The 26,048-nt window shown below is 47.2% G+C and overlaps 1 protein-coding gene across 3 annotated transcripts in view; it reads left to right on the top strand.

The window, feature by feature from the left end:
• The first annotated feature begins 402 nt into the window (after window positions 1-402).
• The window catches only part of SUSD3 (sushi domain containing 3), a 39,961-nt gene continuing 14,315 nt past the window's right edge, over window positions 403-26,048 (top strand). Inside the window, exons 1-4 of one of the 3 annotated variants that reach the window (XM_080386268.1) lie at window positions 403-577; window positions 17,937-18,125; window positions 19,612-19,759; window positions 23,186-23,353. In XM_080386268.1, the coding sequence (XP_080242394.1) occupies window positions 493-577; window positions 17,937-18,125; window positions 19,612-19,759; window positions 23,186-23,353 (590 nt within the window). In that variant the 5' untranslated portion in view covers window positions 403-492. Of the gene's footprint in view, window positions 578-8,072; window positions 8,914-8,941; window positions 15,555-17,936; window positions 18,126-19,611; window positions 19,760-23,185; window positions 23,354-26,048 lie in introns of those variants that run through there. The other 2 variants (XM_080386269.1, XM_080386270.1) reach the window with 2 other exon arrangements.

Raw genomic sequence — 26,048 nt, 5'->3', positions numbered from 1 at the left:
GGGGCGAAGCAGACAGGGCAGGCAGCAGGGAGCAGGCAGGGCAGTGCAGGCAGCAGGGGCAGGCTGGGCAGGCAGAGGGGGGAGCAGGCAGGGCAGGGCAGCAGGCAGAGCAGGCAGCGGGCAGGGCGGGCAGAGCAGGCAGCGCGCAGAGCAGGCAGCGGGCAGGGCAGGCAACCCCCGCCCGGTGCCGCGCCCCCGCCAGGCCGCTGCGGGAGGCCGGGCCGAGCGGCGGGTGCCGGCGGGGCAGCCAGCGGGGGGTGACACAGCGCGGCGAGGACCGGCGACCGCGGCCGCTCGCCCCGAGCCGCCGCCTCCCTCCCGCCCTCCCGGCCCCGCTCCCCGCCCCGCTCCCCGCCCCGCTCCCCGCGGCTGCCGGCGGAGGGGCCGCGGGCGGGGGCTGGCGGGACGGCGGCCCCCCCGCCCCGGCCCGGCCCCGGCGGAGGCGGGCGCGGGCTGCACCTGCCGGGCGGCGCGGCCGGGCTCGGCGGAGCCATGCCGGCAGCCACGGCGCCGGGGCTGGACGTGCCGCGGAGCGCCGCGCCCGGGCGGGACGGCGGCGGCCCCCGCGGATACGCAGGTACGAGCGCGGCCCCGGCCCGCGGGGTCCCGCGGCGGCCCCCGCACAAGTTCCCTCCGGCGCCGCGCCGGGGGGCAGGGAGGGGATGCCGGGGCGCGGCGCGGAAGCCACCCCGCGTAGGGCTGCGGGGTGCCCGGGCAGGGTGCGGGACCCCCGGCAGCGCTGTGTGTCCCCCGGGAAGGGGCGCGGGGCCCCCCGGCCAGGGCTGCGTTACTCCCCCGCGCTTCCCCTTCAGGTCGGGACCGCTAATCCAGGCAGCCCCCCCCCCCCCCCCCCCCCCCGCTCTGTGCCGGCCCCAGGCCCTGGGGGGATCCTCGCCACCCGCCCCCACCGCCCCCCCACCCCCCGAAGTTCTCAGGGACCGAACGCCTCGGGCCATCGTCCCAGCGCGGCGCCGGGCGCGGGAGGCGGCTGGGGGGTCCCGGCGGCCCTGAGGGCTGTGCCGGGGCTGCGTGCCGGGTGCCGGGGCGGGGGGCGACGGCTCCTGCGGGAAGGAGCTACGGTGCTGGCCCGGGCTGCGCGGTGGGGCCGTCCCGCGCCCCCCAGGGACGGGTGTCTGATCGCGGCTTGCCCAGCAGCCCCCTCCTCAGGGTCCCCCCGGCGGGTCACCCCCGGGGGTGGCTGCCGGAGCCCCGGTAGCGACGGGAAGGCAGAGCCCTGCGGTGTGGCGGGGGGGACGGGACGGGACACGACTGCCGGGTCTCCGCTGGGGTGTAACGAGAAGCCCCGGGGCTGGCGTAGGGGAGCTGCGGCCGGGTCCCGGCGGTGCGGAGCGATGCGCGGCCGCGCAGCCCGGAGCGCTGCGGGCGGGGAGGGCGCAGCGGCCGCCCCCGGGCAGCCCCCGGGAGCTGCTGGGCTTCGGGGAGCATCCGCCGCCGGGGGGACGGGAGTCGGCTGGATGGAGGCAGCGGTGTGGTAGTGGTAGTGGAACAGGATAATGCACTGGGCTGTGGGGAGAGCAACCGCTCAAAGCGGCTTTGCTTCCTTTTTTCTCTCTCCCCCGCCCCCAGTGTTTTTATTCAATTTGATCGCCTAGATCATAACATCCCTTCAAAACCTCTTTGGCTCACATGGGCCCGATTAACTTGACGGTAATGGTAGCTGATGGAGGATCTGGCCCCGACACGGGTGGGACGTGCACACTGCGTGGGGGCTGTAGCCCCTGCAAGTTGCGAGGCCCGGGAGGAGGCAGAGCCGCGGCCCCCAGCATGCTGGCTCGGGCGGTGGGACCCCCAGCCACGGCCACGGTGGGCTGCAGGGCCTGGCAGCCAGGGTGGGCGGTGGGAGCTGCTGCCGGCACTGCGCTGCCTGCCCAGGCTTCTCCCAGCCATCGCAGGGCAGGCGGGGTTTTTTCCCCGTCTTCAGTGCAAGCAGGGCTGAGCGCTCCTGACAATTCAGGGACCTCCTTCTCCATCGCAGCCTGTCCCCACATATCACTGTGCTTTAATTTGCGTGTGCAGTTCTAACAGTTTTTATCAATGACCTGATTTTGTTGTGCTGATAGAAATGAGCAAATGTGTTTGGGCTAAGAGCGCAGCAGCGCTTTAAATTGCATCCCCTGAATGTGCTTAACTGTGCATTTAATTTGAATTTAATAGAGCCGTTCATCTGAAAAATGCAAAACAAGTTCTGGGAAATCTACTTAGAGATGTAACAACTCAAACACAGTGTAGACCCTGTTGCTCTCATTTGATGCTAATGTTACTGATTATTGACTTTTTTCTTTTGCAAAATCGTGTATATTTAGGTGCTTTTATTTGTTGTGTCAAATTGTCTTCTGGGCCTGGGTTTGCCCACAATTAAGGTGAGGTTTGGAAGTGGCACATCCCACATTACGCTCAGCCTTTCTGTTCTTGCCTGGGCTGATCTTGCCTTGTGAAGATCTGTGGCAAAACTCCCAGAAATGCAGGATCCACCAAAAAAAATACATAAAAAGTATTGGCAGTCAGACTAGAAATCCACCATAAATTAATCCCTCAGGTATCTACAAACCTGGCTTCTCTCAGCCATGTCTCCCATGAGAACAACAAACACCATTTTTTTTTCCAAACCAGCTACACCAGAGCCATGGAGCAGGAATTTCTCAGTAAAGTGCTAAACTGAAATAAAAAGGGAGCACGCGGGATCAGGGCACGGCTGTGCCTGCATGTAGCTGCTGCATCTGTTGCAGGACCAGCAGAGATGCTTGTGGCACACGGGGCTTTGCCAGACCTTTGCTGAGTGTCATGCTCCCTACTCCCCTCTCCTCTTATTGTCCTGCTACTTCATGGGCGTTTGTCGTGGCCTTCACCATCTGTACAGATTTCACCTTTGTTGAAGATCCATTTGTTACTACAAATGTATGGGGTTAGGCTGACGTGCTGCTGTTATAGATGAGTGGCTTAGCTAAAATTATGACTACTTGGTTAATTTTAAATTAAAGTCTTGTTCAGGATGCTTAATTTAAATGTGACCATGTTATTTATACAGCAGTATTTGCTGGAGAAGTGACCTCTAGAGAAAGCTGATGACAAGTGTTACACGGTATCTTTCATTGTATCGTGTTATTATTGGTGACCATTTTTCATGCTGCTTTGATTGGACCCCTTGTAAAATTTCAGGCCATGAGCAATAGGGTGATAATAAAGATCTGCATGGACAACCTCCCTCGCAGGTTCCTTTTGCAGAGGATAAAAAAACAAATGTGGCAAGATTTCCATTTGAATTAAGGTGTGAATGAGAGAGAAGTTTAAATGAAGTTCCTTGTCACAGGCTGATGCCTGTAGCACTTAAAGGGCCTTACAGCTTCCTGAAACACAGCTGTGAAATTCAAACACCCTCTGCTTTTCCTGATCTTGCCTACTTTTTGAGGACCGGTTTCTCCCTCTGACAGTCTCACCTTGAGCGAGGAGGATGATTCCACCCTGTGCTTGAGGAGGCTCAGCAGCGTGCTTGCAAAAGGAGCCGTGGGAGCCTGCCGCACGCTTTGGCAAGGTCAGCGCGTTGCTCATATATCCTGCCTATCAAAAGGGCAAATGTGCAGAGTGGGAGCCTGGGGTGGAGGGAGGCAGTAAACGTCTTGAAGCTAAGAAGCCTTCTTCAGCTCAGCCTCTTACATTTTTAAATGAAACAGATGTTTTTATGTGTTCTGTATCGTCCTGTGGTTGTTTTGCTGTCACAGCAGCGTTACAGTATTATTGCCTTTCTGCGGTCGTTTACTATGGACAGATACTCATCGACCATCTCTTGCCAGGCTCATTATATTATCTGGAAAAGCTTCTGAAATTCTGAAATGCTCATGTCGGTGGTGACCTGAGCACTTTTCTGCCCTGCAGAAATTGCCATGAAGCACGGGTGCTGTTGTCAGCCCAGCTGCTGCCTTGCCACCGAGTTGCTGTTGCCTCTGAGGCTGCTCAGATTATATTGGGGGCTCTTTGGGTGAAACAGGAAAAAGAGGAAGGAGTAACAAAGGTGTGTCGTTATTTTTAGTCTCCGTGTTTCTGAAGCTGGGGGCTCTCGCCCTCTGTTTTTCCAGGGTGGTACCTTGTTTTTTGCTGTGATTCCTCTCTCATTCCTCAATGCAATCCTGTAGCTCTTTCAGACCAGGGCAGCACATGCTTCTGTAAACGTATAGATGCATCTATAAACACATCAGTGCAGCCACAAAGGGAATGTAGGAGGGAAATACAGAACATGAGGAACAATCACTATACCAGGTTATGAATTAGTGGGTGTCTTGCTGCTGGGTTGTTCCGCCCTGTCCCTCTGCCTTCCCCACCTAGGGGAGAAGAGGGGCTGCCTAGAGGAGGTGGAATGTGCTGCAGGACCCAGTGGATGCTACCTCCAGACCAAGTCGTGGAAGAAATGACCTAGTAGACGCTGTTTGAGGGAAGAGATGTGATCTCTGGCTTAGGACAGACACAAGCTGCAGTTTGCTGGGGAGTGGAAGAGGCATCACCGCCTATTTGCTCAGTTATACTCTGGATGACTGTTAGTGGCCATGGTGGGATGTGAGCACCGGGCGCTGGTGTGACTCGAGGTGTCTGTTCTTTTGTTATATGCAGCTTTTGTCTGAAGTGAGTTTCCTTGCCAGTGTAGAAACTGTGAAATCGTGTCACTGAGAACTCAGTTGCTCTTCCAGGAAAGCAAAAGCAAAGTTGTTCTTCAAAGCCAAGAGCGCTGCCGCTCTGCAGAAAGACTGCAAGGAGGTTTCTCACCTTGTTCCTGTGATCCTGACATGCGGCTCAGTTTTTAGGCTGGGGAGGAAAATACTAATCTTGAATTTCCATTTCCACAGGGCAGAACGTGACACAACTTGGAATATATGGGTTTGTAATTTCTTCAGGGTTATTTCTCCTTTTTTACCCAAGAGATCAAAATGAAACCTTCTATTAAATAAGGTAAAAGAGGTGACAGTTGCAGAATTTCAGCTAATTGGTTTTATCTCCTGTACTGCAAGATGCTAATCTTAGTGGTTAAGCATTTGCACCAGGCATTATTACTGCTTTGAGGGCATGATTTTTGTGCTTGTCATGAAACTCTAGAACAGAACAAAATAGGAAAGAAAAAGAGATTAGGTCTTCTGGCACAGTCCTCCATGGTGCAAGATTGTTCCCTATGGTATTCTGCAATACTTTGCCCTAGTTGCTCTTAAATTACCTGGGTTATAGAGATGAATTATGTCTAGGCTTCTGAATTTCAGCGAGGGAATGAAATCAGCTCAGTGTTTTGGACCCAGAACATCGATATTTCAAAAATCAGAAGTCAGCCTCAAAACACAGAGGCAAAACTACCCAAATGACAGCAGATAATGTAGCGCTTTCTGGGTTAGTTGTGACCAGAAATGCGGTCCATTCTAAAGGGGCAAAATGTTGTCGGTTTGGCTGCTCCCACTGCAGCAGAGCCAGGATGTCTTCGGACCTTTTCCATGAGAAAGTGAAGCCTCCCAACACATGTCTGCAACTATACAACAAAGACAATTTTCACTGGGCAGAAATTAGCACTACATAGCTTCTTCCGTCACGATTGCCACTGACATTTCATGTGCCTGGCACTACAGGGTCTCCCCTTCAATAATTCGATGGGGACAAGCCAACATGTAGGGCAGTTGCTAGTTTTCATTTAAGCATTTTATTGACACGGTGTCTTTCAGATGCAGTCACAGATAAGCAAGGGTGCTACTCTGGGGAGCAGTTTTGACTGGCTCAGTGGATCAAAAGATTGACAGAGAGATGATTTTGCAGTCTTGGTGGAAGTCTGCCTCTCTGGCATTTTGTTTTGTTTTAAGATGACAGCAAGAAATGCAGAAGTTGCAGAATGAGCAACCGCTCACCAAAATAAATCGATTCCTGTATCTGCTGAGGGTCTCAGGGATGGGGTTGAGCTGGTGCCTGGTTTATGCACAAGCTTTTGCCAGCACAGCAGAGCAGAGCCTGTATAGCAGGTGCAGGGGAGCTGGCCCAACAGCCCCCCCGGCAGCTCGGGGAGGTGTGCTCACAGCTGTGACAGCCTCGGCTGGAGCAGCAGCGGCTGGGAGAGCACCCGTCACGGGGGAGGATGGGATAACCGCTTACTTTCCCTCTAACGGAGTTGGAAGCGACTATTAAGTCATTATTTCTGGGTTGAAATAAAGCCAAACACAATGCTGCTCACATGGGCAAGCCTCCTAAGCCAGGGGGGTTTGATTGGGAATGATGTTGAGGAAGGGTGATGACGGGGACAGCAGCTGGGTGAGGTGAAGGGACGAGATGGTGTACAGAAACCCAGGTGCATGGGGCTGGGTGATGGTGCTTGGGAAGATCTTTTGGGCTGGGGTAGCTGAAGGTGTAAGGGGCAGGTTTTGTTACTTGGTTACCCCTGTCCAGGAGAGCAGAAAGTTGTGCCTTCAGGTGAAAGAGCAGAATCTTGGCATTACTGTTAATAAATGCAGAAATACAGATTGGGACAAAATTTTTCGCTCATTTTAAATACAAATCGGAGACTCCTTGCTCCATATTCTGGCCATCCATAAGCTGCCAGTGATTTAGCTGAATTATGAGATGCAGATCTTGGTTTCTTAGGCATGTGCAGTACAGGAAAGCGAAGGGCAGGGGGCTGCTGTCCTTTGATCTACTTGCTTAAGCTAGTTGTCATTCTGCATATAACTCGCCTGCAATCATTGACTTTTTTAATGGGAAAAAGTAAACACAATGGACTGGTTCCCTGTCCTTATACTGGCATTCCAGTCAATCTTCATGCCATCTTCCTCTTAATTCCTATGTCCAGGGAGGCTGAAAGCAGATGTGCTTATTGACTCATACTGTTAATCATTGCTGTGTTTGAATGATTTCTGGCAGGATGCTGCGTGACTTTCACATGTTGCACTTTTGCAGGCTGCTTTTGTGTCCATGGCTCCTGGCTGCATGCCCCTCTGCTGTCGCGGGTGAAGCTCAGGAACAGGAAAGCTGAACCCAGCAGCACAAAAATAATAATAAAAAAAAATAAGCAGAGAAGAAAAATAAAAAGCGATAAAAGAACTGCAGAGAAGGTTTTAATCTGGCTATTAGTTTCTTAGTCCGTGAGTGATTTCTATCACCATAATAAATTGCATGCTATGTCTAACTTTTTCAGACTGGTGTCTAAAAAAATCAATTATTCACAGAAATTCTTGCTGACAGTTGTGAATGTTGGGTCACAGCTCTGTGGTGTGCATTTAGCAGCTTAACACAGCAAACCAAGTACAGGAACAGCTTCAGTTTGCTACTGGGAAGGGAAAAGGACTTGCAGAAGCCAAAACAGGCCAGACAGCGGGAGCAAACGCAGGCGAAATCTCCAGCATTCAGGCTGGTTTTGCCTAACAGGATGGTTGGAATTTCCTCTAGAAAACCAACAAACCTGTATTCAATAGTACATTTTAAAACAAGAAGGTAGTTTCAAAGAGAAAAAGTTGAAAAGTTTCTGTACTCTTTACAAATAAGTGCTTTGTGCAAATGCAATTCAGTTTTGGGGCTTTTTGGCCAAAAATGAGCATGTAACCATCAAGTAGCAAGCATTTCTGGTCCACCTAAAATTTCATGTTGGGGGTGAATATTCTAATGCCTGAAGCAGATTTTGGCCAGCTCTTCCCACTGGGACCCCTCCCACTTGAGCATTTCTTGGTCAAGGTAGCATCGAGGCAGTGCTCACCCTGTGTCCCCCCACACTGGCAGGGATTTCTGCCTTCCAGAGGTTGTGCCCAGGCTGGCAGTTGTCATGCAGAAGCAAGAGGCCACCAGCCACGTCATCATCATCGGGTGACATCTGCTCTTATCAGGGACGTTCATTACCCCAAGTGTGTTTGCACGCTGCTGTACACAAACCAGACCAAACAGTTGCTGCAGGCAGATAACCTGGAGCCGTTGCTGGCTGTCGAGGGGCCACCCACAGAGCCAGGCTGAGCTCCACTGCTCCGTCGTGCCCGGGTTAGTGGTGAGGACTGGGAGTGTGTCAGGCTGTGGGCAGCAGGCGTGCAGGGATGCTGCCCTCCTTCTAGGGGGGTGTTGCAGAAGAGGTCCCCAAAGGGCGGGCAGCAGTGCAGGGGGCTCCTGTGGGGCGTGAGCAGCAGCCTCTGCCCTGTCAAGTTGTTTGGAAGAGCATCCTTCTTCCTTCCTCCAGCTCCTAACAGCTATGTGCTTTCCTTTGTGAAAATAGGTGTGAGGTTTTCTTTCGGCTTCCCCAGTGGCTGGCTGTTCAATGAAGTGCTGAATTTCTACCCTGTTTATTGCAAATTAAATAGACTATTGAAAACCATGTTAAAGGTAGGCGGTCTGATGTTGCCAGAGCATCGTATTCAGACTCGCTTTTCCACCAGGTGTGTTCAGATAATACTTTTTCTATCATTTACCCTTGAATTCCTGGATCTGTAGCTAGCTCTGCCCAGCTCTCCTGCTGTCTATACGTTCCCACTGAGGGTCACCAGAAGCACCACTGATTGATATGTCAGATCTGTAGATCCAGAACCTAATGGACCACATTGCTGCTGGTTTCTCTCTGTTCTAGTTTATTCACCTGCAAGAAGCAGTAAAATCTGAGTCTTGCACAGTTTATCAAAGATCTACCAAAATATTTAATTTTGGTGTCAAAACTTCAGTAATTATCACAGGAAGCCAGAAAATGTTGGATTTGTTACTAGCTGGCTTTCAGGTTAAATACAAAACTGATCCACCTAGGCGTTAAGAGGAAATTGGTCTACAGAGAAAAAGCTGAAGAGTTAGAGGTGCTAAACAATTTTGTAGGTGAAAAGCTGCAGAGCTGAAGATTTTTGACAGTGATCCCTTTTCTTGGACCCATTGATGGGATGAGTCCTGATAAAATATTTGGATTAGAACTGGCCGGACAAGGTGGGTTTGACATTTTTCTTCTTTTTGCCTTTGTAAAGGAAACAAAAGCAAGTGAACAGGTTTTGTCAGAGCATCCCCTTTCAGACAAAAGGGTCAGGTTTTCCAATTCAGGCTCCTACAAGTGAGCGTCCAGAGCCTTCTCCAGACCCCAGGAATGCCCCTCATGATCTCTGCATGAAGGGAGAGTGCTGAAATAGTTTTGCTCTGGTAAGTGGTCATCGGTCACATCAGGCTCCCAAACGTGTGGAGAAGGGCTCTCCAGAGACAGTCTCTAGTGTCCTCCTCTTGATAGCTGATCCACGTTACCTAAGTGCTAAATATTGAATTGGATGCGGAAATCTATATATCCCCAAATCATTGGCCTTTTGTAGCATATTTGTTTAACTTTTATTTTTACTTGCGGTGATTGTTTTCTTGCAGTTATTGTGATGATGAAAATGCTTTGAGCGTTGGTCCAAGATAATCTGTCATCTCAACTATGGACAAGGGAAATTTTTAACATTTCTGGTCATCATAGTTTCCATTGGAAAATAAACAGGGTCTGGTTAATGGCGCCCATGTATCGCTTTGCACCGTCTGCAAACATTGCAGTCAGCTGCACAGGTTTAACAAAAGAGAGGTTATTCATGAGCATTGGGGAAAAATAGTGATGGAAGCTGAAAATACAAACCTACAGACTTCACCAGTCTGATGTTTCATGAAGGACACTTCTTCCAGCAAGGATGTGCCTCTCAAAACCTGGCTGTGGACAGAGGGACCTGATGGCAGAGGGAAGGTGTAGGCATGCTCCTAGTTTTTGTTATTCCCTGGAGAGGAAGAAAATTCTATAGAAACAGATTCTTGACCTACAAATATCAAATTCAGAGTTGAGCTGATGAATTAATTTGTCTTGCTGTATGTTTCTTCTGTCCCTGATTCTGCTTGGCTTTCTCTAAAGATGGGGTGACGGATCCTGGGGTAACACTTGCATCTTACTTTGGATTTGAACCTCTCCAGGGGCTGTGGATGTAGAGATGCGTGGGGGAGGCTGAGGACCATCTGTGGAAGACTGTGCTATTGTGTAACCAGTTACTTCTGTTCTCCTTCTTGTAAATACCAATGCTTATTATGCAAGAAGCAGCGCTAACAGATGTTGGAGGCAAGCAGAGGAAGGGCTGGACCCCTTGCTGCCTGGTGGGGACAGTGTACTGGGACTCAGCTCTGTGGAGTGGTGGACTTTGGTTGCATCCCAGTGAGATCACCTGCCCATCAGATCTGTCTGCTTCAGGGCATTGGATATGTTCAGGGTCTTAGCTGAAGTGCAGGTGAAAAGCTAGTTTCAAATTATTCCTCTTAATTTTATTCTTTTTAGTATCTTTGTTTTAGAAACTAGGGCAAAACCCCTGCATTGTGCAAATATGTAATTTATTTGTTATCTGCTTTAGAATGACAAAGGCAGGAGACCATCAGCAATACTAGCTCAATTCACTAAACAATCAATGACAAAAGCAACTGTTGGCATCACTTCCATGGATAATTTTTAATTGGGAACATTTTGAATTAAGACATAATTCTGGTTCACTCCATAGTGGAGGTAAAGAGAGAGAGAGAGAATATTACTTTTTTCTTGTTTATATGGAAATAATGGTGAAGTGATAAATAGAGGAACACTTCTAATTTGCTTTAGGTTTAATGAATCCTTCCTGTTCTCAGAAGTTGCACTATTACTAACTTTTCAGAAGTGTTATAACTTATTTTTTTTTCAATTCTGTTGGTAAACAGGCTAATAAAGCACAGAAAACCCATCTGTTCTTGCTTTACTGGTGACTTAATGAAATACCTCATTTTTCATTTAGTTCTTATTTCTCATTTAATTGTTCCCTTAAGAAGAGAAATACTCAGTATTTCCCATGTTGCTAGATCCAAGAGTAAAATCTACAGATGAGAATAACCTGACTTTGATGTAAATTGGCAAAAAAAATCAATCATGGAGATGGCAGTACGGAGACTGGAACAAATCCTCTCTTAAGATAAAAGACATGAGTAAGAATCATTTTACACCAATCCTACACATTATTTATGTTTGAAATAGGAGTGAATTGCACGTCATCAAACCCTAATCTAGCACTGGGGTGATATGTGGCTTGGATTTTACGTGGAGTAAAATTGCTTGCAGCCCTCTACTATTTCAGAGTAGAGTTGGGAAGTGTTTAGTGCTGACTCCTATGTCTTGCTACATCTTGTTCGCTACACTGAGCAGCTCAAAAGCCAGATGAAAATGCTGGGAGAGAGAAAAGAAAAAGGCTCAGGATCTTAAAGAGAGATGAACCGAATTTGTGTGCTTCAGGTTTGCATGTAAGATTTTGCAGCAGCATAGCACAAGGGTTTCTTTTGGAGGTGGAAGCCAAGAATTTGCTGCTATTGATAATTCTTGCTACCTTAGCAGGCATGAAAAGATCTTGGTTAGGCTTTGCCGTCCTTCCTCCACCAAAGGGCACCCCGAGTTGTCAAGGACTGCGCAGGGGTCAGTACGTGACGGTGTTTTCCCACCTGGGTGTAGGGCTGGCAGCTCTGCACAGCGAGTCTCCAGCAGCCCGCATGGAGCGGAGCAGCCGTCCGGCACTGCTGGGCTGCACAGGGCACAGCACCAGGGCCCGCTCCGGTGCAGCCGTGTGGACAAGGTGATTCAATGGTTTGCCCGTGACTTCTTGCCGGCATCATACCAGTGTTGTCCGGCTGAAGAATAAGACTCAGGAGGATCAGATTCCCGCCGAAGTGCCCACAGCATCCAGCAGCAGTTGGGTCTGGGCTTTCGCTCACTTCTCCAAAAAGATCGTGTTCGTGGGCGTCCTGCCCCTCTTGTGTTCCAGAGCCGCTTGGCGTTTGACATCGTGCTCTTTCTTTCTCTTCTCTGGATGCATGTGCTTATCTGTTCTGTACGTGCATCCTTCCCTGCCCCAGGCCTCAAAGGGTCCTGCTCCCTCTGATAGCAGCTGCTGCCTGAGCTCGGCCATGGCCGAACTGAAGCACTTCGGGCAGCCGCTAGCTGCACATGAAGGAGCGTGCGGCACGCTGAGCTGTGTGTGCTTCCTTGTCCTGGGGCTCCCCCCTCGCCGGGGACCCTGAGCGTGGTGAGGAGGAAAGCAGTGCTGCCCAAAACATGACCGATGAGACTCAGCCTGGCGTGGGAGTCCCACCGCCCTTCACACTGCAGAACTATGGCATGACCGCATGTAGTTAATTATGCTGCCAAACCAGTTTTATGTACAAAATGGACCACAGGAAAAAAATGAGGGAGGTTGGTGGGAGATAGCCTACGGTATCTGCTATAATGGAGGTGTGAGCAGAGAGCTCATCTGAGCATGGATGTGTAACCACGGAAAGAAAGTCACTTAAAATGCCTTTTTTCTCTCCATCCCTCCTTCTCTCTTTATTGCATGGAAATTCCTTATCTGTTGGAGAATAAGCTTTTCTGAAAAAAACATTTCCATGAATGTTTAATGGTGGCCCATGAGAATGATCTGACACTGGGTTCCCTCTTTCACAGTTTTAAAACTAAGTTTTCAGTAGAAACCCATAATGTTTTATAGGGAATGTTTTATAGTATTTTTATTTGGAAATGCTGAAATCTGGCAAATGCAAGACGCCCGTGTCATTAACGAGCTGCATTTCTTTTTTCAGGCTCTGTGCTCGGACAAATGTCTTCTGTAGGTACCTTCCAAGTTTTCAGTGTCTGCGGTTGTCCGGACAGTTCCTCCGTGGGACTGGTGTTGGGGTTCTTGCAGGTCCCCGTTAGCCCCTGGGGTGTGAAGCCCCTCGGGCAGCAGCGCCGAGCCCAGCCCTGCCTGCTGGCGGTGTCCTTACAGCCATGCATGTGCAGGGGGTTGTGCCACACCTTGAACCCCAAAGCCTCCCCCAGGGGGGTCACTTTACAGGGCCGTGCCCACGTGCTGGAAGGCAGACAGCTCTGCGAGAACTTTCCAGTGTCTCGGCTTTGTCGTGAATCTCGGGAACCAGTGAAATAGGTGGGAAAGGTCAAATCACGCCGTGGCTGACGTGTGCGTGTGTTAGGAAAGGTTGAAGCGGGTTGTTACCCGGGGCCACCACGCAGCAGGCAGCCCCCCGAGCCCAGAGCCCGCATCCTGCTGGCTGCAGCACAGCTGGGCACCCTGCTCAGCCTCGGCAGCTTCAGCAGCCTCCCCACCTCTCTTTTACCGCTGGGTTGGTGTCACGTTTAATTTCTTAAAAAGCCCTGCCAGTGTCTGAAGGTTCTAGTGGGAGGATGAGCTCCTCCTGGTCGCCGTTTGCTGTTGCAGCACTTCATGCAATAAGAGCCCAGCCCTGGCAGGATTCGCGGCCAGCTCTGTGAGGGAGCGAAGGCACGGTCGCAAGGGGACCAATGCCAGAGCTGGGTGGTTTCACTCACACAAGATGCTTTACTACATCTGCTTTATTTCATATTTCACTTCTAGCTGCTTTTCTTTTTCTTTTTGACATAGCAAGCTCTTCCGAGAGCTCTTCTGTGAGGCTGCTGTGAATGTTCAACATTACGCCTGTGACTTATAATTTCTAAGGCATGTTTTTGTAGGAACACAGACTTGCAGAAATAATATCGGCATGTTTATTTTCTGCAGGGTTTATAGAACCTAATGTTCTGTCTCTTTCTGGCATCTGGTTATTCCAGTGTGTTTTAGTTGCATTAAATAGTCAACAATAAGCAATGCAAAGGCTTGAGTTACGTGTGTATGGGAATAATGAGGCGGTCGTGGATTGCTCCCTTTCTGCACAAACAGTGAGTGGCAATCTTGATAACATGCTTTCAGGTAATTACTGATGTGTTTTGGATCATTTTGGTATATACTTATGCAATGCATTTGATTTTTAGTCTCTATGTTTTGCTATGGAAGGAACACAGGAAATATTTAATGGGCAAGCAAGCCTAGGTTGCTCTCTCATTTCTGGTTTCTTATCAGCAAGACATAAATCCACAGCTTGCTGACAATGAAACCATATGGTAACTCTTTCTGACAAATTGATTTTGTGATACAGATAATCCTGGCTGTGCATGAGAAGAGATATTTTGGATTATTTTGTCTTACTCTTTATTTTTCAGTGCCTGGAAATTATGTATGTGACTATTTCTGAACCCAGAGATTTGGGTGAATTAGGAATTTATGGTGTATGCTACACTTTAGTGTCTTTACTTTGGGGACAGTTATTTGTCATATGAAATAATCTGTTTATTTGCTGTAGCAAATGCTCTCCTTCTGTGTTGGCAAACAGCAGCAGCAGTTTCAAATACTTTTGGAACTCTTGGTGTGAAGTCAAGCTAAGTAATGCATTTGTATAAATCGGCTCTTGCTGTACAAGAAGCTGCAGAAGCAGCTGCAGGAACTGGAAGGTGTTGGGCCTCTGTGCCCAGACCAAACTGGCCGGCCAGTGGCTGATGGCCCCTCGGTTCCCCAGAGCTGATGCTGCGTGTTGACACAGTACGCAGCGGGGGACAAGGTGGTTTGTTAATCTTTTTCAGTGAGTAAAATGAACAGGCTGGAGTCCTTACAACTTCTGTTGGACTTCAAAGTAAATACATAAAAAAAAATATTTCCAGCCTTTGCTTCATAGGGACGTATCAGCAAGTGAGTTTTCTGAGCCTGGAAGTACAGCCAGCATCTGGGAGCGTCAGCAGAGCACAAGCCTGGGAGAGGAGCGATGGAGCTAGGTACCGGAGACACCTATCACGTCTGGGGGAGACTTGCCATGGAGCTAATCAAAACTAAGCAATGCATCATGAATTTTCATGTTTATTATAAACCATGTAGAAATGGCTGATAGGCTGTTAATTCCTCAAGCTTTCCTCCTAGCTTTAGGTGCTGGCTGCCAGGCGTGAATCTGGGGGGGTTGAGATGCAGCTATTGCAAAAGCTGCATTGCTGAGCAATAATTAGGGGGTTTATTCAATTTTATATTCCTGGATGCTAACAGTTACTGCAAACCAGGACCTGAATATGATATTTTCTGGTTATTTAGAAAAGAAATATAAATCAAGATGCAAATCTGATCAGCACAATCACTGAAGCAGTATTTGTGTTTTACTTCAGGCAGCAATACAGCCTCAAACACGAACCTCAGCTGAAAACAAAACAAACAAACAAAAATACTACATCTAAAAAAGACAGTAATAAAATTCTTTGTTGTAGTAGATTTAGTCAGATAAACATGGCTGAAGGGTACTCAGAGGATAAGTCTATATGGAACAGCTGCTTATATAAATGTAAGAATGGAAGCTTACTTAAACAATGATTTTGGGGAGATGGAAGGGTAAAATTAACCTAGCAGAGAAGTGAATGCAACAAGTAACCACAAAAAACTATAGATAGTTGATAGGAAAGGATGCTAGAGCTTATGGGAGAGATTTTAAAACTGAGTTATTAGAAGACCATTGCTGATGGAAAATTAGGGCAAGTTTTATCCTAAGATATTAATCCCAAACTTGGATGAAATCCAAAGCCATATGGCAAAAATCAACCTATGCATTTCAATAAAAGCATTTGTAAAAAGCAAAAAGTAGCGACACAATGTTTTGACTTCAGTGGGAAGAAATTGTTGTTGAAAAGCTCTTGGAAGAAGAAGAAGAAATGGTATTTCTGCTCTGGCCAAATGCAGGTACATAAAATGGGATTCATGAACTTTCAGCTCGGTAGCTGTATAGAGGCTTTCAGGTTAGCTCTCCCTGGCTGTCGCCAACTGGGGTTCCTGCCCCAGTTACCATCAGATGGGAATGATCCTCTGGGGATGGCATCACGCTGCTACAACCCCAGCCAAAGCCGGGAAACATCCATAGTTTCATGGGACATTGGCTGTTAGGAATCTTCGTAGTGCTCAAGTGAAGAAAAACATTTTGCAGTCCACAGCTGAGGACTAATGCTGACAAGGTCAGGAACATTCAGAGGTTTTAATCACTTGGCGTACACCGTCATGGGCAAGGACAGTGCAGGGAAGTGGCAAGAGCACCTGAACCAGCTACAGCTGCAGCTGTTCCTCAGGATGGTCAATGTTGGATTATGCCTCGCAAGAAAGGTTCCAGTGCAAAATGATCTATTCACTGGAGAGCAGAGACTGAGTAATGAGTCCAGGTAAACTGGCAGGTCTACTGGAAGCGTCTAATGTGGGCTGCTATGGTGGCTAAGCAGATGGACTTTGATTCAAATTTGGCTCTGAATTACTTTCTGCATCTCGTGCAGCTGGAAGTGTCACCGATGTGAACTCTAAGTACGTGATCTGGTACCTAAAAATAGCCTTGAAGTGTAAAATGCAAAAAGGTAGATATTTTGCAGCTTAGGACGATGGGGTTTCATGGTAAGTTTCTGAGTGATTAAAGTAAAAAGAAAAGCCCAAACTTGTAACACTCATCTGGAGTGAGGAGGAAGGCTGTGCAGCGCACACATCCAGTGTGTGCCAGTAACAGCATGTTGGAGGGAAGGACAAGAGATGAAGGGAGATAACCCTCTAGAAAATATTTACTCTCATTGAGGCAAATTGCTGCCGTAATAAGAGACTGAAAGAAGTGGCAAACCAAACAGAAATAATCTGCATGGAATTAAAGAGGTGCGTTTTTAAAAGCTAGTCCTTTGTGCATATTTACTTGGTGGATTAGACCAGTAATTGTCACTGTGGCTTTTATTTGGTCTTTTGCTGAGATTTCTTTGGGTTTGTTTTCCAAAGAAAGGGGGGGGGGGGGGGGGAGGGGTTTGAGAGCATAGATAGGTGGTAACGCTGTCTGCTGCAGTTAGATCACAGGAACTTTATGTTAGTTAACGACCAGGAGAGAGTTTTAGTATTAAAAATAAAATAGATTTGCTATCAACATGTGATTCTGTCAAGATGTTCTCAGGGAGGTTATTAAAACTCTACGTTTCTTTTTGCTTGTAAGTGTGGGAAGCATTATTTTCCCTGTTTTAATTTTTTTGCTGTCATAATAGCACTTGCAACTCTGGTCTTGCAACTGCAACACAGTTGTCTCTGACTCTGCTGAAGTTGTTTGGAAATCCAGTGAAAGATCTCTGATGCAGAAGCAGTGCTGGTATTTAGTAACAGTTAAAAAAAAAAAATAATATGTAAAACAGTTTCCACATTCTGTCAGTGCACATGTACAAAACCAGAAAATGTATTTATTGTTGTTATCTTTGAAGTATAATATCTTGGATGTTTTATGTTGTCTTAATGAATGATCATTAAAATTTGTGTTTAAAGTGAGTGTGAAACGAGGATTGTTGTGACAATAAAAATGTATAAATTAGTGGCTGAGAGAACAGCTCTGACTCAAAGAACAGCTGTGTGAACAAGACATAGAAAAGCTGAACGAACAAAACTGTACTAAAAATGAATGATATATAGTATGAAGCAGAGATCGTCACCTGAAAATGGAAAAAAGAGTTGAACATAGATGTGCCGTAGTGTACGTCTCTCCCTGTCCCCTCCCTATGGCTTTTGAACCCACTTGCTCATTTCAGCCGAGACCAACCGGGGCGCAGCATTCTTGAGAGATAGGAAGTTTCTGTAGGATCATGGAAAGATGCTACCAAGTAGACTGAAATGCTTAAATATGTGATCAGTTCATTAGATCTTGGAAAGTCTGCATGGGGGAAGATGTGTTATGAATACTCCCAGCATGAAAGATGCCAGCCTGAGTACTTAATTAAACACACAGAGTCTAACAAGACAGGAATCCATAGGAGACCACACCACTCGCAGAATGACTTTTTAAAAAAAGTTTAGTATGTACCAGTCTGAGCAGCTAATGTTGCAACATGCATAAAACCCCCCTTTGTGCCAGGGGTGAGAGCAGTGGAGCTGTTGAATGGCACCAGAGGGGGTTTGCCCTTGGGCTGGTACTTGGCAAAGCAGTCGGCATCACCCACCCCGAGGTCTGTTATTTGTTTTGACCATTGGCTTGGACTGATTTACAATCTGATCGCAATAAAACTTGAGTGAACCTTCGCTTTTGGCTCTGGCGCTGCATTGTCTCGCTTTGCTTTTGTTCTGCAGGGCAGTGCAGCCGCGTCTTCCCTCCCCAGCTCGGCATGCTGCAGATCATTCATGGCAATGGCACGGCCGTGGGGACGGTGATAACATTCCAGTGCTCTGCTGAGCACCAGCTGGATGGACCAGGCATCATCACCTGCATTTGGAAAGGGAATAGTACCCAGTGGACAGCCGGAGTGCCCTCCTGCAAGCGTAAGGTTCTTTCCAAACCGGTCCCAGTCCCTTTGGGCTGCATTGTGTTTATTTTGCTGTGCCTATCTCCTGCAACGTTAGGATTAATGCTAGACATCTGTGCAAGGAAAAAGACAAATTCGATTTCTTTCAAAGGTGCCCCCACTGACTGTAATTGCGCTCCATGTGTGTTCTGACATCATCCATTATCATGACACAGAAAAGGCTCGATCACATTTGTGCCTGATCTCACGTCTCCAACTCAGTGGTGTTGCACCCAGAGTAACCGTGGCTGTGTAGCTACAAGACTTATCCTTCTTTAGAAAATGTGTAGATATGACCAGCTAATGTGCAAGCATATTTGTAAACCTTCTAATCTCCTGCCATTCTTTTCTGAAGATATTTTTGCTGTAAAAGAAACACAGTGATATTTTTTGAACAGTTCTAGGTTGCTGCCTGTGGGCAGCCACATGGGAAAGTTTCCGTATTGACAAATTGTGTTTGAGTGGCACCAACATTAACTACCTTCCATGCTGTGTTCCTTCTTTTTTATTATAAGGTTGTTAGTGATTTGACTAGAAGTAGGCTCAAGCAAAACATGGTACCTCTGAGCTTTGAGAATCTCAGTTTGTGTCCTAGACCTTGTACAATTTTAAATCACTGGTAGATGGATCTTTTAGACACATATCGCTCTCTCACAAATTCAGCTATCCTTGTCTCTCATTCGAGAGATTCCATTAAAGAAAAATGAGAGGAATCCTTCCCTCCAGAGGCTGCAGATTGCTTGTGTGGAGCTCGGCTGAACCATTTCTGATGCTGGTCGTTGTGGAGCTGGAAGAACTAGATGAGTTTTGAAGCAACACACGCTTAGTGCTCCAAATGAGTTGGCAGAGATATGTGTTGTCTGTGCCACACCACATTCCCACTCCTCCTTTTGTCTGGATAATACACTTCCAGCATCAGATGACAGTGAACACTCAGCCCTGCAGATGCTGTCCCTTCTTCCATCCTGCATCCTTCCCCAAACAGAGGAAGACCTGTTCGCTGCCTGCCAAACAGGATGTTATTATGTGGAACTGTCCTTGTTCTAAAGGGCCGCTTTAAACCTGTTCACCCCATCAGTGCTTGGTTTTGCAGCTCCAGTCCTTGCTAACAATTGCTTATACTAGCTCATCTGCATTTGATATGCCAGCAAAGTTGGGCTTTTTAGCTACTGCAGCGCTAAAGGCATTGTGTTTAATTGATTGCAGTGGTGAAATACTTGTGAACAATTCATTAGTAGCTTATAAACAGGAGATTTTAAAATAGCCTAATTTGAGGCTTGGATAGCTCTAAGCTGAAGCCAAGATGCTCTGGTATCTTGACATGTACTAGTGCAAAAATCCTCACTGAGCTATTATTAGCAGAAGTGTGAAGCAGGTAGATTTCAGCATGGTTTAAGGAAAATGTGAAAGATAAATTCATGGGATGGCCTTAGAAACATGCTTCTGTGTTTGCTTTGCTGCAGCCATATCAAAATATGAGACTTTTGGATTTAAGGTCGCAGTGATTGCCTCCATCGTGAGCTGTGCTGTCATTCTGCTGATGTCCATGGCTTTTTTAACTTGTTGTCTCATCAAGTGTGTGAAGAAAAGTGAAAGGAGGAGAACTCAAAGGTATGTCAAGAAAAGATTTTTTTTTAAATGCTGTAAGACTGTACGTTGTATGGACCCCATTGCTGTGATAGCAGAGAGCTTCAAAGGACTCGGTGCTTGCAACAGTGCAATGCTGTTAATTACTTAAAATCATTAATTTGTAGGTCAGGCTTTAGGCATAGAAAGGCTTGCAGTTCAAGAGTATTTAGGCACCTAATGTCTGTTCATATCAGATGACCTCAGTGAGCCCGGGCAGATCTGTGTTTACCCAGGATTATGCAGAAGCTGAATGTACACGTCTTATTTGCTGGCCCAGTCTCTCTCTCTCCTTGAATTATTTAAGATGGGCTGTGTTTTCCTGTCTTCTCTCTTTCTTTCCTTTTTTCCTTTGCTTTCCTTGAATACTGATGGGAAAATGAATCTACCCACATTGAAACCATCAGAGCCCTCACCATCGGCAAAGCATACTTACAGCTGTCGCAGCGCTGTTCTGGAGCGATGTAGGATTTTACCTTCTGGCTTGAAGTGCAAGTCAGCAGGCAGGATTACAGACAGGCATGGGAAGAAGTAAAATTTACCAATGCAGTCTGTTATAAAAGCTTGGCGCGAAGGGTGGCTGTGTGCCCCTGTCTGGCTGTACACGAAAGCTGAGTCACCGTTGTTCAGGAGAGCATCCATCCCCAGTCCCCTGCTGCTGGAGGCTTTCCGTGGGCTCTCCTTCGCTGGTCAGTGGGGTGGCACAGCCCCTGCCAGGCCAGCAAACTGCACTTCTGGTGGGTTTGAAGCCTCTTCTTGCTTCAGAGGAGTGTTTGGCACAAGGCAGGGCAGTGGTGGAATGGGAGGGGACTGGGGAGGACATGAATGAAGGTCTCTCTGTGTAGAGGAATTCTAGAGGAATGAAGGCAGGTTAATTAACACTGATAACATACAGCTGTGGGCTGGCTTCAGGGGCGGTGGGCTGGCTGATGTGGATAATGTGCAGCTGTGGCTGGTTCCTGCTAAGCAGTTAAATAGCTCTAAGGGGGATGAAGAGGAGCATTAGAGGAAGAGGGACCTGGAAGAAGTAGAGGGAGGAGAGAGTGTGCCCTGGATGTAGGAGAGATGAGGAGGCCCAGATGAGGAGAGGCTGGCTGGGAGAGGAGCTGGGGAAGGAAGAATCCGGACGCAGCAGAGCCAAGGAGCAGGGTGGGCTGACCTGAAGAGGATGGAGAAACAGCACGGCCAGTAGATGTAGATGAACTTTTGAAGCCTTGTGGGGGGTTGGTGGCTGTGCAGAGGCAAGGTGTGGGGACTGCTTATTGAAGTCAACCTGGGGTGGGGTGGTAAAAGCCTTGTTGCAGCCGGCTAGTTTGGATAGTGCTGTGACATTTCTGCTCCAAGCTGTGTTTTATTTAGAGCTGCATGAGAACCAGCTTAGGAAGGAAATTCTGTTTTATCAAAACCTGATTGTAGCCAAAATACAGATTTTCTGTTTCCCTTGGAAAGATTTTGTGAGACAAAAAGTTGTTTGGTGTAATTCATAATACTAGGTTTTTGCTGATAGCATGAAATAATTTTTGAAATCAAAGGGTTGATCGGTGTTTTTTGGAGTCGCCCTTTTCTTTTTAAGACTATTCCTATCAAAGTCCTTGTTTTTCATTTACTTTAAATCAAATTCTGTCAAAACTAGCTATTCACATGACTTCTATGACTTGATACATTTTCTCTTACAAAAGAAAAGCCCTTCACAGCGGGCGTTGTGACCTGGTTCTGTCATCGGGACGTAAAGCGTTGCCCTTTGCTGGGAGGCTCTCAGCTCCCCCTGCCCTCCCTTCGCTGCCTCCTGAAGGAGCCGCTCCAGCGCGGCCATAGCTGAGCCCCGCTTCTGGGGGAGGAACCTCAGGGTGCTGTGGGCATCGTGTGGCTTGGCCCTGCTGTCAGAAAGCAACCGAGATGATGTAGAAACTCCAATGTTACACAAGAGAGTAGCACATCCCTGTGTGGAACGCGCTCAGCCAGTGCCGCAGAGCACCAGGCGCGGTGGCCGCATCTCTGCTCTTGGCGTAGGTGGGCGATGGGGGATCAACTTCTGGATGCACAAAGCATTAATCTGAAGAGGAGCTGCACGCCTGATAATACCAAATGAGAATACTTGGTAGGGGATTAGTTAATTAATAATAAATAATTAAATATTTAACTAAATACCAAGTCAGATAAATAAGTTAGACCATCTCTGAAAGAAAAGGCAGCCTGTACTTGTGGAGTGGGGAGGATGACCCGCTCTTGCCTTTAGCTTTGCAGTCTGCCCATCTAGGGTTTTTTTGGGGTTTTTTGGTTTTTTTGGCTCTTACTTGGCCTACTAGAAAGAGGTCACCTCTGCCTACAAAGCTGTCTTACCAGGTGTCTGTTTGATGATCTTTGAAGTGCCATCTTGTATCTTATCCTTACGTTGGGAGAGAAAAAGGCCAAAGGCTGCTGAAAATCCTCGCGTAGTGTAGCCTCCCTGCAGGCCTCATCCCGCGCCGTGAGTGTGGCTGCCGTGTTCTTTGGCAGGAGCAGGGCTCTGCTCTGAGGGGACAGAAGTGACACCAAAATCCGCATTGCCAGCCCTCACAGTTTAATCTTATCCCATCAGCTAGGGTGAATGTGATTCTGTGAACCTTAGACTTCTTTCAAAAACAAGAAAAGAAATTATGGGGGGGGTTATTTTATTTTTTTTCTTCAGTTGTAGAAAGCAATGAGAAGCGCCTGGAGCATTTCAAGAATAAAATCTTTACAGCGACTGAATACGCCCTGCTCTTAACAAAGGCAACATTACCTGTCTTGTCCTCCATTTTTAAGTCAGTTCATGTTTTCATCCTGCCTGGTGATTTTTGAACCCTTAGGAATGGCAAGTGCTGCAAAAATTCACAGAAAATACTTTTTTTTTTTTTTTTTTTTTTTTTCTGAAATAATGTACCCCATAAAATGGGGATGGCCTGTAGTCTTTTCACATACAACAGAATCTGGTCTGACATGTGTCACTGATGAAAGTCCATGAGATCACTGACACAACATCATGCCTTAAGTGACTTTCCCTATTCCTGTTGTCTCAAAATCCACTGAGCCAAATTGACAAAATTATTGGGGTTTTGTTCCTTTGAACTATCCACAGGTGCCCATAAGAAAATTGCTCGTTTGTTTTGCTTTTTTTTTTTTTGAGGAGTGCTGGGAAATACTTAAAATAACACTGTTTTACAGAATAATATTTATGCTTTTGAAGAACCCTCTGCCTTACGGTCTTTAGGCAGGTATTTGAGTCTTTGGAAATTTAGCTTACACTTGAAGTTCAGCATGTGTTTAAGTGCTGTCTTCAGTAAACCTGAATTTAGATTTAAACTCTCGTGAGTCGGGGCTGCGGTCATATAAAAGCTGGGATATACAGCCATCGATCCCACTCATGTATTTTACCCCTTGCTTTATTCACAGAGATATGCAGCTGTGGTACCAGCTCAGAAGCGAAGAGCTAGAGCACATGCAAGCTGCTTACTTTGGTTTTAAGGGAAGAAACAATAACAACAACAACAAGAAACTCAGGAATAAATCCGTATTTGGTGATACGACTAACATGGCGTACGATAACCAAGGCTTCTATAGGTAAGGCTATTAAAACGCAGTGGGTTTGAATGAGTTTGTCGAACAGATTTTAGAAGGACGAGTCCTCAACAAATGCATTTTAAAGGGATGCCCCTGAAGGGGATGTGATGCCAGTGGACTGCCAAGGCTTGTTCTTGAACTTGCCTGTCTTGTGGGGAGTTAATGTTTCCAAGAGTTGAGACAGCAGAGGAGCTGAGCGTGACCTCTCTCCTCACAGCTCTTTTCATCTATCCCCACTAGTACTCGATTAAGCCTGGTCTGCAGGGGAGGTTGCACAAGATTAACGGGAGAGAGGTTTTTAATTGGCTTTGTTAAATTGATGCTAAACTGTAGCAGGAAAGTCACTGTTCCGTATTGGTTAGCAGTACCAAGGTGCCAGCTTGCCTAAGAGCCTTAGGAGAGGAGGTAGCGCAGGACACCTGGGGCCATGGTGCGGCTCAAGGTGAGCGTCAAGTACTGCCATTTATCCTTCAGTGACCGCGAAAGCTGTCTTGAGAAATGCTTTTTGTTATCAGGGTGTGCGGGGCAAGCACAGCAGGGTCCTCATCCACAAGCGCGCGAGCCCTGCCTCTCAGGTAGCCCGAAGAAATGTCCACACTGAAATAAAATGCCTCCTGTCCCGTGGATGGTGGGCATAGGGATTTTGTGTGTCGGTTCAAAATTGCCTCTGAACGTGTCCAGGTGTGTTATGCTGGCTGTGTGTTGCTAACAGAAGAAAAACAGAAAAATGAATACATGCTCAATTCTAACCGCTGTTTTGCTATTACCATTCATATAAACACATGTCGTTGTGAATTTTATATCCTTCGGGTTCTGCTTTGTCGTCATGCACGATCCTTGTTTGCCTTTAATTCACCGCTCACTTGTACAGCTTTTATGTACAGCATATCTGTGATTTCTAGTGGTTACCTGCAGAAAACAATTTGATGCAGATTATAAACCAGCTTCCATGTCACAGTGCAGCTGGAAATTATATTTAAATGGAGCACTTGCGCAAAAAGTCTGATGGCTGCTTAATCAATTCCTAGCTTTGGGTGATCTCAGGAAGATGTATAAAGCTAATTAAATGCTGATTATAACCCAAACAGGTTTTTAGAAGACTCAGGATGCAATTTTTAATTTTGGACAACTTCAATCTGCTGCAATGTTAATGTTTTGTATAAGTGTAATCTGCTTTTAAAATATCATGGATAAACTTATAAAGGGCTGTAAACAGAGGTTAGCGCTCTGCTGGAGCCTCGAGCTCCTTCTGGCTGCTTATCTGCACCACTCTGTGCAGCAGAAGCTGCCGTATTATGTTTACCAAATTCTCTACACCTTTTCTTAACTACAAGTAGCAGGGAATATACAATTTCTCTGGATAAGCAGCTTCTCTGGGGCCAGAAATCAACGAGTTTATTATTTCTTTAGAAAACTAGAGAATGTATGAACTTCAGTGGGGAACTGCAGAGGGCAGGAGGAGGAAAGCCTGTGAGCTGCTCTTTGCCTACATAGACCAACACGCACGCTGCATTAAATACTGGTGCACGTACCCACCTCCTGATGCGTGAGGTCCACTATTAATCAAGGTCTACTGTGTTTCCACCACGCAGGGGTGATGTGATCCTGGCTAATCACTAGCCAGAGCAAAAATTAGCTAGGAGAGCAGGTGTGTTGGTCTGTGCCCCCAGAGCCAAAAGTCTGGCCATTTCACACATGGAAAGTGAGTGCTGCTTCTAATCAGAGATGGAAATAGCATTGAAGCTGTGGCAGACTCTGAATAAGACTGTCTTGGAATTGCTGTAGAAACACATGTGACCTTTCATCAGTTTGTACCTTGTTCCCTTTCTTGACTCAAATAAGATCTATTTAATCAAGGTTAGTAAAAGATGCTAATTTGTACTGTTTAATTCTGTAAAATGGATATATGCACAGGATGAGATGTGGGAATTCTGCTAATGTATTCATGCCAACTCTTGGAGACAACAAATGATCTGTCAGCTTTGTGTTTCACTTGCAAGACGTATTTTTTGTGTGTAGCGAATTAGGCTACGTTTCTGTACTCATCCTGCGCTCATCCAGCTTACCGGGAACAGCAGGACAGTGTAGGCAAATCCCCGGGGAGGTGCAAATGTGAAGCTGGCTAATGCTGAGAAGCACGAAAGGGCATGTTCACTGCCTGGGTTATTTCCATGGTGCCTTTCTCTATGTGAAGTGGACGCACTGTCAGCCTGTGCTTGGAGGAAATCTCTAACTGTGTGGGTGTTGCTGTAGTGATGGAGCTGCTATAACATTGATTGCCGGAGGAGGTAAATAAAGGCATGCAGCATGGTTGGAAAAAAGCAGGAAAACTGAGGGCAAGCAAGCCCGAAGGAAAGATTCTGTATATTGCCACGTGCACGTGAAGCTCAGTGTGTGCCCGTGGTCATGAACAAGCCAAAAGAAAATTTAAACAAGGTTTCTCAAGGAAGGTTCAGATTTGACATTAGGAAGCATTTCCTTACTGAGAGGGTGGTCAAACCCTGGAACAGGCTTCCTGGGGAAGCGGTCGATGCCCCAAACGTGTCCGTGTTCAAGAGGCATTTGGACAATGCCCTGAATAATTTGCTTTAACTTTTGGTCAGCCCTGAATTGGCCAGGCACTTGGACTAGATGATCGATGTAGGCCCCTTCCAACTGAAATGTCCTATCCCATCCATTTCAGATGTTTGGAGGA

Source organism: Falco punctatus, assembly GCF_963210335.1.
Source record: "Falco punctatus genome assembly, chromosome: 4".
NCBI lineage: Eukaryota > Metazoa > Chordata > Aves > Falconiformes > Falconidae > Falco > Falco punctatus.
This window is presented reverse-complemented; position numbering and strand designations above follow the sequence as displayed.